The 15,402-nt window shown below is 34.9% G+C and overlaps 1 protein-coding gene across 1 annotated transcript; it reads left to right on the forward strand.

The window, feature by feature from the left end:
- Positions 1-2,542: 2,542 nt before the first annotated feature.
- On the forward strand, positions 2,543-3,981 carry LOC143546294 (uncharacterized). Its single transcript, XM_077037991.1, has 2 exons — positions 2,543-3,003; positions 3,511-3,981. Exons 1-2 carry the CDS (start codon positions 2,743-2,745, stop codon positions 3,940-3,942), a joined length of 693 nt encoding a protein of 230 aa, XP_076894106.1. The 5' UTR covers positions 2,543-2,742; the 3' UTR covers positions 3,943-3,981.
- The last annotated feature ends 11,421 nt before the right edge of the window (positions 3,982-15,402 follow it).

The following is a 15,402-nucleotide window of genomic DNA, read 5'->3' on the forward strand; positions in this document are numbered from 1 at the left end:
CAGCTCTAAAAACGTCCCAAGTCGTGTCATAACCCTAGCTAGGAGTGACCTCCTCCATTTTTAGTCGTACGTCAACTTTGTTTAAACGGTGATTTTTAGGGTTTTCTAGTGTCTGGGCCGACGCACGGTCCGTATGCATTGGGCTTCCACGAGTCGTATGGACGCCGCATCAGCTTTAGAGCCTGTACCTGCAATGGTATGTCGGTGGAAGGAATACAAGGTCAAACTTGGTCAAAATTCTTCGGACAACTTGGTGTTTGCTTTCATAATATCCATACTCGCTTATCTTCCGTCAAAATAGCTCCAAAAATTAATTTAAGCTCCAACAGTCACAGTTGTAAAAGAACTCAAAGTAATCATGTTCAAAATATATAAACAATTAAAATAAACGATATTAGACCCTATAAACATATCTTTTACCCACTCATTAGACGTTCCTTCATAACAATCAGACGGTTCGTCTAACTGTCTTAACAAACCTTCACCTTAAACACCTTTAAAGGTGTCGTTGGAATAGTTAGACGACCCGCTTAAATGTCTGTACAAACTATAACTCGAAGTTTCGTGCTAGAGTTGATCTCAAGATCAGTTGAAGGTGATGGTTAATGGAGATCGATAGGGTGTGTATTGAAGGAGATAGGGTGTGGAGGTGGTTGGCGATCAATCTTGACGATGGTGATTGATGATGAATAAAAAAGGTGATATTTGAAAGAGATCGATGGGTGTGTGCTAAAGGAGATAGGGTGTGATGTTTAGGGGTGTTCATCGGACCAGATAACGGATTATTCGATTCGGATTGTTCGGATTTGAAATTTTTAGGACCTATCCGAAATCCGATCCGAATTGATTTCGTATGGATTCGGATAATCTGAAATCATCTGTATAACCCAAAATAAACCGTATAACAAACATTCAAACAAACGTCCAATTAAATAAAATACAACCGGAAAATCAAAATGAAACGTACACAAACAAAAGTCTAATTAAATACATGATCCATCATAATTCTAGAAGTTAAAATAGTATACGAATAAAGTAAAACTTCACATAAGTAAAACACATGTAATTTATTCGGATATCTAAATAATCCGAACTATCCGAATGCTTTTGAAATCCCTATCCGAATCCGATCCGGATCTTAATCCGAATTAGTTATTCAGATATTCAGGTTGATTATTCAGGTTTTGGTTTGGATTTCGTTTTCTTTTTCTGGATTTCCTAAACACCCCTTGCTGTGTTGAAGAAGATGAGAATGAGAAGAATAGGATGGGTCATGAGCAACTCTAACTATTGGAGCATCCTTTTATCAGGGGTGAAAATATAATATTACAACACACGGATCAAGGTCTTTAGCGGCGATAAAAAGCAATAGGAACGACACACGGCGTTATCGAATCCATTGCTTGTTGTCGCGACTGTTTCATTCGCCACTTTTACTCTGATTTCTTGTAGTGGCTTTTATCCTTAGAAATGCCACACCTACATCTCCTGTCATACCTTATTCCTTGAGAGAAACCTCTTTAAACCCTCATATACTATTTCCAGTGTTGCAAAAATCCCGACTAGTCACCGATTAATCCCCGATTAATCGCTAGTCCCCACTTCACTGATTAATTTTGGGCTAGTCGGCCAATTAATCGGTTAACGGTCAAATCCGGCCAAAATCGACGACTTTCGGCGAGATTCCGACCCATATCAACTATTTTCGGCAAGATTACAGCAAAAACTAGTGGTTTCCAGCGAGATTCCAGCCAATTTTCGGCCAAAATATGTTTGTGTATGTATAAAACTGAAAATTACATATAAAAATGTGTGTGCGTATGTATAAAACTGAAAAACATACATTAAAGTCCGATCCGATTAATCCCCGATTAATCGCTAGTCCCCACCCCACCGCCCGACCACCGACTAGCGATTTTTGCAACACTGACTATTTCTACCACACCACCTACTACCACCATCCTATGCCTTAGACATTCCTTTGCATACACCACCACCACCTCCTTAATTCGCCATAGTCTCCACGACCATTACCTCCCCCACCACCACTTTTTTTTTGGTCATATTCTCTCGTTCTTAACTAATATATATTTGTTTTACTTTTTAGTTTTTAAACAGGAACAACAATTTCATTTTTTATTTCATTTCTTAATATTAATGTTTATCTTTGCTATTTTACATGACTTAACAGATATAACTTCAACGAAGAATCAAACTTATGGAACAAAATAAGTGTGATGCTCAAACAAATTATGGTGAACTAAAATTATATAGCACTTTTTTATTTGTATATCTTTGTATAAAATAAATTCCTAAATAAAAGTGACACAATACAATATACATGGGGTCAACAGCGGTTACATAGCGGTTACTGTATCTTTCGTTAAAAGAAAAAAATTAAAAAAATAAAAATACAGCGGTTATTGTATCCAACAAAACAACTTGACCATATTTATTATTATTCCCGGCCGGATAACCGGAAAACAAAGCTCCATTTTTCACTCTGTTTTTGCCCTTAAACTCCACCGGTGGTGGATATACCGTCATGGATCCGACAACGTATACATATTATCAAACCGACGCGTCCCTTCCAACCGCCGCCGTTTCACACCCTATATATATCACCCTCATCGCCACCACAAAACCGCCGTCATTGCTTCAACTTCATCCTCATATATTATTATTATATTATCAACCAACCCCGGAGGATAGTTAATAATAATATCATTTGAATTCCTCCAAATGGCGGCAATGAAGGGCAAGAACAAGATGATCGATGTGGCCGAGTGTTCAAACAAAAGAAGGCGGACACAAACGTTGAACATTGAACCTCCATCCACCGATCTGCAGTTTTCTCCTCCGTCACCATTTTCACCATCACATGACTATTCAATACCGTTGCTACAACCGTTTCATGATCATCAACAACAACAACAAGAGACGGAAGTTGATCAACTTATGAATTGTTTGATGCCACAACAAAACCTCATCATCGATTATCATGTAAGTAATAATATTAATAAAAGTTTATCTCGATCTTGCATTCATTCATTTTAGTGTATTTAACAATCATCCAACAAATATGTTAACAATGGGGAGTTTAATTTTCCAGTGGTTTCTGGGTAAGAATTTAAATTGTTTCATTTTGTGTATCCGTAAAAATCACATTCACTGTGAATGTCATTTACGGAACAACCATAAATTTTTACTCTTACCCAGAAACCATTATCACACGCAAATACTAACTTTTAAAAAAAATTGTGTTTTTATTAGTAACGTTTATTAATTTATTTCCGTAAAAATCACATTCACTGTGACTGTCATGTACGGAATATCCATAAATTTTTACTCTTACCCATAAACCATTATCACACGCAAATACCTATTTTTAAAAAAATTTGTATTTTTATTAGTAGCGTTTATTAATTTATCATTAATGATTTTTTATATTATTATGTTATGAGGTTAATAATTAATATAATATTAATTTTCTTGTTGATCATCATGTAGCTTACTATGATGCAAAGAAATGTGGAGGAATTCTGGAAAAGAAACCTAGCCGATGAGATCAATAAGAGGAAGGAAATTGAAGCAAGACTCAACGAAAGAGAAGAACAGGCGGACCGGTTCAGACAAATGTATTTTCACTACGAAAAGCGAGCGTTTGAATTGGAACAAACGATGGAGCAACAAGTGGCATTAGCGCAACGCAATGCCATGCGTGTGGTCACGCCCGAGGAAGAAGTTCAGTCGTGTTTGGTTGATCTTAATAGCGTTCAAAGACCGGAAGTGACGTGCAAGAATTGCCACACTAGACCGGCGACAATGCTGTGGTTGCCATGCCGGCACTTGTGTGTGTGCCTGGTGTGCGAGCGTCGGGTTAAAATTTGCCCGATCTGCGGCGTGAGGAAAACTGAAAGTATTAAGATTGATCTTCCATGAAACTTTTATACATTATACATACGTCCTGTTATGAACAAATCACATAACCATTTGTCATGTATACTGGTTACATAATAAAGTTATACTGTCAAAAAACTATACATGTCTTCAGAAATTTCTTTCATATTTCACTTTCAATTGGTAGTCATGCACATATATCATTTGACATGCTTATGATAAGTCCAAAAGTTATTTCAAAAAGAAAATAACTTGACTTATGGGCTAAATAAATAATAATTAGAAATTTACTATTAAAAAAAAATAACTTGACTTATGGGCTAAATAATAATTAGAAATTTACTATGACATAAAGTAATGGTAAAGTTTAGAGATCGTATGGAATTAGGTCCTTTGGGGTTGTATTATTTTTGTATCTTTAGGTACTCTTACTTGCAATTAAAGTGATCCTTTTTGTTTTTTTTTTCGTGTTTTGTTTCGTTTTGTTTTTTAAATTTAAATTTTGCCTTCCAATTCAAAAAATAATAATGAATAATTAATTATTTACGCATTATATTAAAAACCCTTAAATTAGAAATTAAAAAAAATACTGCACCCCAATCTGTGTAATTGATTAATACTTGTTAGTTTTAAAATTCTCGTCATCTAACTCAAAATTTAGATTATCGTACAGTAAAAATAAAAGCGTGTAAAACTAATAAAGTGTGACAGATTTTGTGTATTTTCAATAGAAAGTTATTAAACGGGGTACCTAGTTAAATAAAATGTTATCATTATTTATTTTTCACTACATTATATACTTTATTAAATTAAGTGTTTAACTTAATAATAAAATATACTCGTTTATCCATTAATGTCCGTTAGTCTTCGTTTGTCCGTTATTGTTCGTTAGCCTTTGATTACAATATTAACAAGCTCAATTTCTTATATACACGAATTTTCATTGGGTAAAGTGTTCTAAACCGCGTGTTTGTCCAACCAATGTCTCTGCAAGGCCGACTATAAGGGTGGGCTGAGAGGGCTCAGGTCCTAGACCCACTCCCTCATATGGGCCCATGTATTTTTAAATTTCATTTTTATATATGTATTTTTAGGGCCAGGTTCTTGTAACGGCCCATCATTTATGCCGACCACCATTGTTGCATTTAAACAAATTTATCAGCTTTTATGATAAATAACATAATAATAAATAAAGTAAAATAATTAATGAATATATTTTGTATACTTTAAAATATCAAAAGATATATCTCGAAATTTATGATTCGTTAAATGCATTTAATTTTTACATTTAATGCAGCACTTTTTTTAAAAAAAATTTGCTTATAAAAATCCATTTACAATCCTCAATTTAAGAGCACATCACCACATATGCATCTGTCACCTTTCATTCCGGTTCAGCGCACCAAAGCTACCGTAAATATGCCTCGATCAGAAATAGCCAACCCGATAAAGGTTAGGCGATGACCACCGTCATATGTTTATTCTGATCGAGGGCATTTTTACGGTGGTTCTGGAGAACGCACTAGAAACCGAGTTCGAGAGGATTAAGGTGCTTAAGCGCTACATAAAGGGGTTTGGTATTAAATTGCCTTTTGAGCTCTTTCCCTTGTTTTAGTAAATTGTATGAATAATTACTCGTGGTTTGTGGTAGGGATGAGTTTGATACAATATCTGTATTCGTATCCGTACCTATACCCGATTGTATCCTTACTGAAAATCAATGAAAATGTGTACCAATACTCAATACTCGTACCGAATTTTTCGGTATGGTACGAGTACGGGTACATGTATTTTTTGGTACGGTGTCTGTTTTTGTACCGATTTGTTTTTTCCAAATCTTCCCCGATTTTATTGAAACCAGTACCGGTACGAGTAACAAACAACATGAAATAGTTTGGGTATCAGTACAAGTACAGGTACATGACGAGTACCAAATTAGTACAAGTACCAAATTGGTCGCTGATTTAATGATCAAATAATATTGAAAACCCTAATCCGGTCGCCAACTTTAAGTGATATGTTTGTCAATTCGACTCTTGTATTAATATTGAAGAAGCGTTTGATACTTGTTCAATAATAATATGAATGGAGATTTTATTTTATTTATATATTAAATATAAAAATAATCCCAACTAAACCCCAAAATATTCCAAACGTGTATAAAATACCAAGTGTACCTGTACCCGATTATATTTATACCGAAATTCAACAAAAACGAGTACCGATACCAATACCAAATAGGTTAAATTGGTACGCATACAAGCACGATACAAGTATTTGGGAGAAAATGTCTATCCCTAGTTTTTAGAATAGTAATATAATCATTTTAGACAATAATTCATAATTTTTTTTACAGATCCAAATAAATCCTAAAAAATTTACAAATTTGAAAATAGAAAAAATACTAAACTGCTACTTTTCATACATGGAACTTTAATATTCACCTCTTTTAAACAATAATACTATTATATTAGCCTAGTGGTATGAAATGATGCATAGGTGTTTGTTTCTAATATGATAATGAGTTAAAATCCTTACCCTTTCAAAGTTTTTTGTCATAAGTAAAATGAAATCTTGGATATTAAATAAAAAGTTTTTTGACCTGCAACGTTGATGCGCAGGGGCGTGCTTGTGTGCTAACATAATGTTAAATTTAGACCATAATGAGGAAAAAAATTGAAACTCCTAAACCCTTCGCTTTGACAGAAATAGATCAAGCCAAGTTCATGAGAAAAGTAGCAAACTTGATGCCAAATCTGGATTTTAGGGCCTAAAATTAGCCCATTTAGGCATCCGCATAGAAGTATTCACAAAGTTGACATCTGCATAGCAGCATCCACTATATTGGCATCCGCAAAAGCATCAATCCAAAGGGGCGAATACGTTTATATGCAAATGCAGATACGATTATATGCGAATGCAAATAAGTTTATTTGCGAATGAGTATACATTGTGTCACACTCCAACCTACGGCAGAATATGTCGGGGCGCGACATTGTTGTTATGTAGCTTAAAAGACACTAATATAAAAGTGAGAATAACTACATCAAGTACACATTTCAACAGAAATTAAATCAAACAATCATGCAATAGTCCTTTTAATTAATAACCTAAAGCCAAACTAATGTCTTCATAAACTTTCAAATCTTCAACTACCAAACTTGTAACATGCGTAAAAATATGGTTTTATTAACATGAAGTTAGTGAGCAATACACGAGTTTAATATATATATATATATAGAAAAGGGTTCAAATAAGAATAAGGAGTTTCCTAAGAATAGTAAGAACCAACAAATTTTTGACATTTGGCATTACAAATGATGGTGAATGAACAATTGTAGAAAACTATGTCGGTTATAATTATTAAAGAGTAATTCTAAGAAACTATGTCGGTTATTGGTGATTTTAAATCTCAACCATTGATTAACATGATCCAATGGCTATGATTTATTCCTAATCTTCCTAGGAAACTACTTCTTTTTAGTACAACCCTCCCATATATATATATATATATATATATATATATATAATGTGAGATTAAAACAACTCGTACGTGTATGTGATAATCACAACATTAGATTAATATGTAACAACAATATACTAGATGAGGATGAGGCCAAATCACCAGACAATAAAAATAAACACATATGCTTATAGCGTATCGATGAACAATTAATCAATAGACACATAATATCGAATTGTGATTGATAACAAAATAAATGTATAAGAGTTGAGCTTTGATATACAAGGCGCATATTACCCCTAAAAGTAAAACGAAAAAAGGGAGTGAATTACTCACTTTAAAAGAGCATGCGAGAAATGATTACAAATTAAACTAGAACTTACCTTAAGCGAGCTGGCCAAAACTACCTTGACAAAAAATTAAAATACTCCTAACATTTAATAATACTAGAATGAATAAAAAAAGATAATAAACGTTAATTAAAATAAATATGACGAAGTTCAATTAATATTCGGGGTTTAACTAAAGAGTGTAAAAATATATATGTTAGTTTAAAAGTAACTAGTATTTCGACCCCCCGCGTTGCGGGGGGCTGTGAAATCATAGCCGAATACATATACAAAAATAAACATTTCATCGAACATATGGTGTGCACACCAGAACCAAACCAGCAGTTTTGAGTCGGTTTTGACAAAACTTAAATGTGTCGTTGCGCCTAGCGCGTTGTTTGTGACAAAGCAAAACAAAGCCGTTAACATCTAAAAATGTTAAAGCCAGTAGAAACGCAAATGCAAAAAATAAATATATAACCGAACTTTGTAAACGTGTCCAGGCATGTTACAAAGAAGGTATGTTACAAAGAAAAAGAATCCAAAAGAATCGCAAAAGTCTTTATAATAAGCTTATTTTCACACCAAGCCCGCATTTCATCATATACCAAACATGTCTAAATCCCACCTAATATTATAGGGGTGTCACCCGCAACAAAATATAATACAATCAAATTAAAGGAATCATAATACAACTATACATACAGTGAAAGTATTCTATCATGCTGTCAATATACATAAATAGGCACACATTTCAGATATAGAGTTAGATGATTTAATACTGCCTCAACGTGTCAATGATAACAACATATGGTGTGCACAAACCATATTAGACTATACACAAACCATCAGAGTCGTTCAAAAAATTACAACTACGCGAATCAAATTCGTAAGTAACTAAATTATGGATTCAGAATAGACACCTATATCAAAAGCGAGTTTCACTAACCTTAGTAACCATATTGCATCCATTCTGCCATTTTCAGACAGTGGTTGTTGACTCAACCTCAACCCATACGTGACATCAAGCACTTCCACCTGAACATATCTTGTTGAACATTGATCATGACTGAAATTAACAGAATCAAAGGTTAAAAATGTGAATCAGAACACAATTATTGAACATTGATCGGAAGCACCAAAAAGTAAAGAACTAACATAAGCAATAATCAAAAAGTCGAAAACGGTTGTACTGTAAATTAGTTCATTCTATTGTAAATTAGTTTATGTTGACGGTGGCTCAGGTCCAGCATACGACTGCAAAACAGGTTGCCATGCTATAAACTGGATTATCATCACAACCAAAGACCTTGCACAGCTCGCTAATCAAACAATAAGTGACGACGGAGTCACAAAAGTGGCACAAAACCACCATAACACTTTTGGAACACGACAAATCATCGCCGGGTAAAACCGTCACGAATAGAGAAAAAAAGTCACCCTGCTGTCAACGACCACCATAAGGTCACACAACCCTTTCCAATCCATACTAAAAATTACCCCTTTGGCCATTTCTGACTTTTAGGTCAATCCGTTCTTAACCTTTTCAAATATTGCCATTTTGGCCCGTTTTGACTCATTGTCAATGAACCACGGCTCAGTGCAGCCATGGCTGCAACAGAAGTTGCCACGCCAGGTGGCTGATCACCATCATTGCCAACTAAAAGAGATAAAAGTAACCAAATCTTGCCATGTTACCCAACTATGAGAGCTTTTTAATTAGATTTTCAAATCTGATGATAATGTGCATGAAAGTTCTTATACTCGATATGTAACCACTTGACACGTACCAACATCTTTAAATGCTCAATACATCAATAAGAAACATAAACCATTCTACTTCCACAAATGGGTTTTGATAATACCAATAAACATCATAGCATATAAATATGAGAACCATATGCTCAGATCAATGTAAAACAATCATCGTACTATCATAGCACGAAGAAAATATGAACCGAGGCAACGGCTCAGACGAAGACAAGTTCATCATCATAGCCTTTATCATCCCAAAAATGTTAGGGTTTTAATTACCATCGTTTTCAAGCGATGGACCATCAAGTAAACGTGTAGATAGCTGGAAACAAAGTGTAGAAACACTATTAAAAACGCCAAAATAGCCATACTTGGGCAGCAACCAGATAAAAGGACTCAAAGCAAATGGATTCTATCAGAAACTTGAACACCATTTAAGGTATAAACAATGAAAAACCACCATTAAAATTAAAATAATCTCATCATTTCAGCCCAAAGTTAAAAAAAAAGTCCAGAGGCTCACCACCAGCAAACACCACCGCTATCTAGGGTTTGTAAGAAGAAACCGGTAGCAGAATGTTAACCGTGAGCACCCAAACCGTTGGCTCATATCTGCAACAAACGAAATATGCATTTAGCACACGGTAAACCAAGAAGACAAAGAATCAAACTATAATACACAATTTGTAAATCCTAAATGCTCACCGGAGCAAAAGAGAGCGGCCAAATTTATAAAATAGTAGGTCAGCCGCCTCCCCATTGTTCGTCTCACCACACCACCGCATCACCACGAACTACTTCCAGAAATGGCGCCGGAACACCAAATCGCCGCCACCTAGGGTTTCCAAATGGAACCCGGCAACGGCATATGGGATCTTTGAAGGCGATGTTGGTGAGGACGATGGTGGCCGTGAAATATCTTTAGAAAAAGAAGAAAGCACAAAGATGTATATGAAACGGTGGGATCTAAGAGAGAGAGACCCTCATGAGTCAGTTTATGACAGCCTCTGATCCCCTGTGTCATCACACGGGTGTATTCCACCAACATAAAAGAAAGGTGGTGTATTAACACTTAACGAGTTCAAAAAGTTTAATTATAAAATCCCTAAATTTAACCTAACTAAACCCTGAAAACGATTTTAATCCAATTAAATGTAGGAAATCCCTATATTCAATGAATCTGAATGAGGGCTTTTGATCCAATGATGATTTAGAACAGAAAACATGTACAAACTTACCCATAATTCAGATTGGAACTCTATGAGAATCGAATTCGTTTTAGGTTTTTGATATTTGAGGAGCACCATGCATCGACCTATAAAAACATCATCTGCATCAAATAAATGTGAAATGAGCAGGCATTATGTCGGTGTTTGCATGTCTTTTAAATACACGTGGCTTTCATAACAATGTTTAGAGCTTTCATTGCAATGATAAAAAATAAATAGTGAAAGTGCATCACCATGTCATACCCCTCGAATATCAAACTTCAGGCTTGGTGAGCCATTAACAGGTACTGATGACCAGGCCGAGTGAAGTGTTTCTTTAACCCAAAAACACTATTTTCCAAGAAATGGGGGGAAGGGGGGTTTGGGACTCCTTATTTTTACCTCCTTATAACTTATAGTTACAATATTTTAACCTATCAACTTACCTCCTCGTATAATAAACAATCTTAAACACTTTTTCAACTTTTAAAAAAAAGTTATAAGTTGCCTAATGCCCTAAAATAATCAAATCCCAAACACCCCCTTGTACACGATGGCATGGTATCCAAAAGCCTAACTTAGGTGGGGCTTTGGTTAAAGATCCCATCACTAGTGGCAGTGGACGTTGTCTCGGTGAAGGATCTGTTTGATTTTGTAAACAATTCAACGGGTAAATACAAGAGGAAATTGGTGCATGCGATTTTTTTTTTAACAATATGGATAATTTGGAGGTGCAGAAAAGAGGACGATCTTCAACAAATGTCGATATTAAAGTGGTGGAATGGATCAAGTAAGAAGCAATATTATGGTTAAAAACTAGACCTTTGGTCTCGATCTCGTTGTAATTATGTCCTTTTTCTTGTGTTTGTACTTTCGTTTGTTGTTGTTGAATTTTGGTGGTTTGGGCTTCCATGCGGGCTGTGTTTTAATATATATCGATTATAATAAATAAAAAACTTAGTTTTCCCTTATCGGATTCCGGTAGGATTCTGGGTCCTCTGCTTTTCCCACGAACCAAACCCACAAATCTTTCAATTTCCCTATTAATGTCTCTGATGTTCGAAGACGATGCTAAGGGTTTATAAAGAACGGTTAGTTTTAGAATATCATTATCGTTTTGTTAAGATTTTTGTGATCTTCTTGCTTAATTATGATAAAAGTGTTGCTGTTGTTGAATGCATGAATTGCTTGCTGATATGCCTGATTAGTTTTGAACAAATTTTAAGTAACATAGAAAGTACAGAACAAATACTATTAGCCGAGAAAACGTTGGGTGTTTAGTTAACTGTGAGTTCAAATAAAATTTAGAAGTTGAAACTTGAAAGGTTATAGTTTGGTCTGCTCGTTTGCTTATAAAACTATGTTTTTGATAGGATCTCGGGAAATCAGAACAGGCGATTCAATTGATAGTAGGCTCGGTTTGAGAAGGGCAATTTTCCATTTACAGTATCATACTTTTTTTTGATAAAAACCTAGACAAAGAAACAGATGAATGGGAAGCAAATCTAATAGTACTACGAATAGTCATGAAATGCAATTGCTCCCGCTCCTTTTTCAAACTGATTTGGCATTGTGCGTATGGGCGGGAGTAGATTCTAAGGGGACCGGGCACATATTGAGAGACGATGATGTTATAATGTTAAAAGTTAGACTTCTGTTGTGTTTGAATTCCATGTAAGTTAAGATTTCTCTTTTAAGATTATACAAAACGTAATAACATCTGAACAAAACGCACATTAACGATGGGTATGACATGATGGTAATACATGACAGTGGGTCTTTATAACTCATTATGGTGCATGCAAGATAATCAAACACATTAGGAAAGAAAGATATACCGTTCTGTTGTTCGATGGAAGTTTATGATCTTTATTTTAAATCTTCTAGATGCACTAACAGGACAAAATTTACGAATAAGGCATTTAATGCAAGTTTAGGCCAGGTGATAAATACTTCAGTTTCATATCTTTTGTTGTGTCGTACTAACGACAGTTAAGGGACTTGCATAAGATTAACTAAAAATGACTATACCAACTTTGGATTAGATACATAGTCAGTTAAAGACCAAATGGAGCAGATCTGATGAGTGATTATTATGGAAGAAATATTCCTGCAAATCTATACTCTGCCGGCGTATAAAGTGAGATTCATTTATTCAACATGTATATCTTTCATGATTGTTTTTCATTATTTTTTTTTACATATATTTGCAGTAGGAACCATTAATTATATAACGTTGCAATCTCTTTCTCCTAAAGGTCTAAAAGAAGAGAAGGTTGTGTGTGCACTGCACTTTTGCTTCTCATTAATGTGTATGAACATGCTTCTCGTTTAATGGGTTTAATGCTTCTCGTTTAATGCGTATGAACACGCTTCTCTTTTAAAAATTCTGTTCGCTACACTTCGCACGTCACATAGAATTAACTACACGCATATATTATTTAATGTTTATATATGTCAGCTACCAATTTTGTTTGATATAAAAGAGAATGGAGAGTAAAAGTGTGCAGACACGGTGTGCAGACACCTTTTGCTTATGATAATATTATTAAAATCCTTATTATAAGTAGCGACAACTACGATAAGATGCTGAAACCAAACTATGCTCACTCATTTTCTTCTTCTGCAGGGGAGATTGCACAACATTCTAATCCCAATTTTGCTGCTTTCTCTCTTACAGTCTTACTCAACAAGAGTAGGCTCCAATCTCTCATTTACAGTCTCGGATTTCCGTGGATGACATGAAAAGTCTATTATAATAGGTTAATTTTACAAATCCCTAATCATACTTTAGATATTTTTGTCATATTCTGGCTTAAATTACGATATATGCGTCATTGCTGTTTAAGGCATGAATTGTTTTTGATATCTATGGCAGGGCTTAAATTTATTGTTTTACAATATAACAATAGAATTGAATTTGTAGTTTCTCTGAAAGTCTAATTAACTTCAGAAAGTACAGAATATATGCTTCAAATGAATAAAATGCAAGGGTTAGGGTAAGAAATAATGCATTGTAGCGGTTAAGTGACTTGCAACACGCTAATTTAATTTTAATCCTTATTAAATTTTGTTTAACAGCTATGGAAAAACCGATTTGAATATTTCTTTTGTCATCATAGTATTGTATTGTTCTTGGTTAATCATATGTCAAGTGTGATTGATGACGAACAAACTGATAAAGCCTACATTACGAGTAAAGTTTAAGGCGAGATATATATACTTGTTGACAAGAGAAATAAATGGCTCCTTTGGTTTCCTAGCCCGGAAAGCTGTGGATTTTCTGAACGATGTTCAACGGGTCGTGCATAGTGATTTTTATGCCTCTAAGACCGAAAGCTTTGTTTTTGTAGGATCGGTTCTGCTATCTAAAGGGGGGTTGTGGCGCAGCTTGTTGCTCGTTTACCTACCACTTTGTTGTAATCGTTTGAAAAGGATTCTAATGCAAAAACATAGTTCATTTTTTTATCAACAGTTTGCAGTAGGAAGCCTTTTGTTTTATAACACTGTAATAGGGAACCTAATAATTATACCTGGACTGTTTCAAGATATTATTTCTTTTGCTTCATATAGGTTATTGGTTGGAAACTAGTAAACAAAAAATGTATAACTAAAGCTGTGGGGTAAAATTCCTAAATTGAATCTTTAAAGCATAGGATCCACGGGCCGTTTTCCTAACATTCACCACGAACGGTAAAATCAGGTCAAAGCCGAGCTTTGGGGTTTTTTCAACCAGTAATCAGTATTCTTGTTTATATTTTCTTATGGATTCATTTCCTTTTTTGCTGCTATTTGCAGGCGGTCTGAGTATGGTTGATTTAGCTGCAAAATTGATGACCCGCGAAAAGAGCTAGGGCATAATCTGCACAACATTCTCATGATTAATTTATATATTTTTTATTTTTCTTGATCATTTCTTTTAGTTATAACCGTCATGTATTTATCAAACACCAACATATGTAACAAAAAGAAAGACTGCAACAAAAGTATACAAATTTCATCAATGCATACGGAAAGAAATTAAGACTTCTTGAAAACCATAAAACTTTTATTTCATTCTGGAAGCAAACACAAAAGCAACATATCTTGAAATCACAACTTTTTAGATCCGATTGGCATGAATAGTATCGATTACGTAAGTATCACAGAGCAGGCAAACCTTATTACTTGGATTATAACAGTATGAACACAAGCACACATGACGGCATGGGATCATTATCACGTTGGCCCCTCGGGTTATGCATATCCTGCACATCCCACCTGATTCTATGCTGAGAAAGGGGTTTCTGAAGTTAGCTTGCACTTCTTCAACTTTAGTTGCTCGAGTAACCTCTCTGACTTTTCTTTCATCCGCCTTTATCCGCTGAAGCAAGTCCTTCGTCTGATCCATCTGTTTAGCATAGGACTCGTACATATTTTTGTAGTATTCCAGTTCTTCTTCTGCAGATTTTCTCTTCTTAACTTCTTCATCCATCGCTTGCTGCCAACCATTAAATTGTTCTTGCGTCTAAATAAAATTGAAACTTTGTTAATTATAAATATACATAAATTTAAACCGATTAAACTTTAAACAAAGCTATAATATTATGTTACCAAATTAGGGTAGAACTCATCCCCTTCGTCAGACTCTTGAGGACGATATGGGGCGTTCAGATCATTCATAACATTGTTAGGAAGTGATGGAGTGAGTACCGGCTCATCGCCAACAATGGCAGTGGTCATGATTGCCTTTCCCTTGTTGGCTCGG

The sequence above is a fragment of the Bidens hawaiensis genome, unplaced genomic scaffold, assembly GCF_021521415.1.
Source record: "Bidens hawaiensis isolate Kalapana, Puna unplaced genomic scaffold, B.hawaiensis_p1.1 tig00014333_1, whole genome shotgun sequence".
Classification (NCBI taxonomy): domain Eukaryota; kingdom Viridiplantae; phylum Streptophyta; class Magnoliopsida; order Asterales; family Asteraceae; genus Bidens; species Bidens hawaiensis.

Excerpts from the sequence above, each read along its gene's own strand:
- LOC143546294 (XM_077037991.1), top strand. The coding sequence starts at position 2,743 with ATGGCGGCAATGAAGGGCAAGAACAAGATGATCGATGTGGCCGAGTGT. Across the intron at positions 3,004-3,510 it reads ACCTCATCATCGATTATCAT|CTTACTATGATGCAAAGAAA; the intron begins GTAAGTAATAAT and ends ATCATCATGTAG.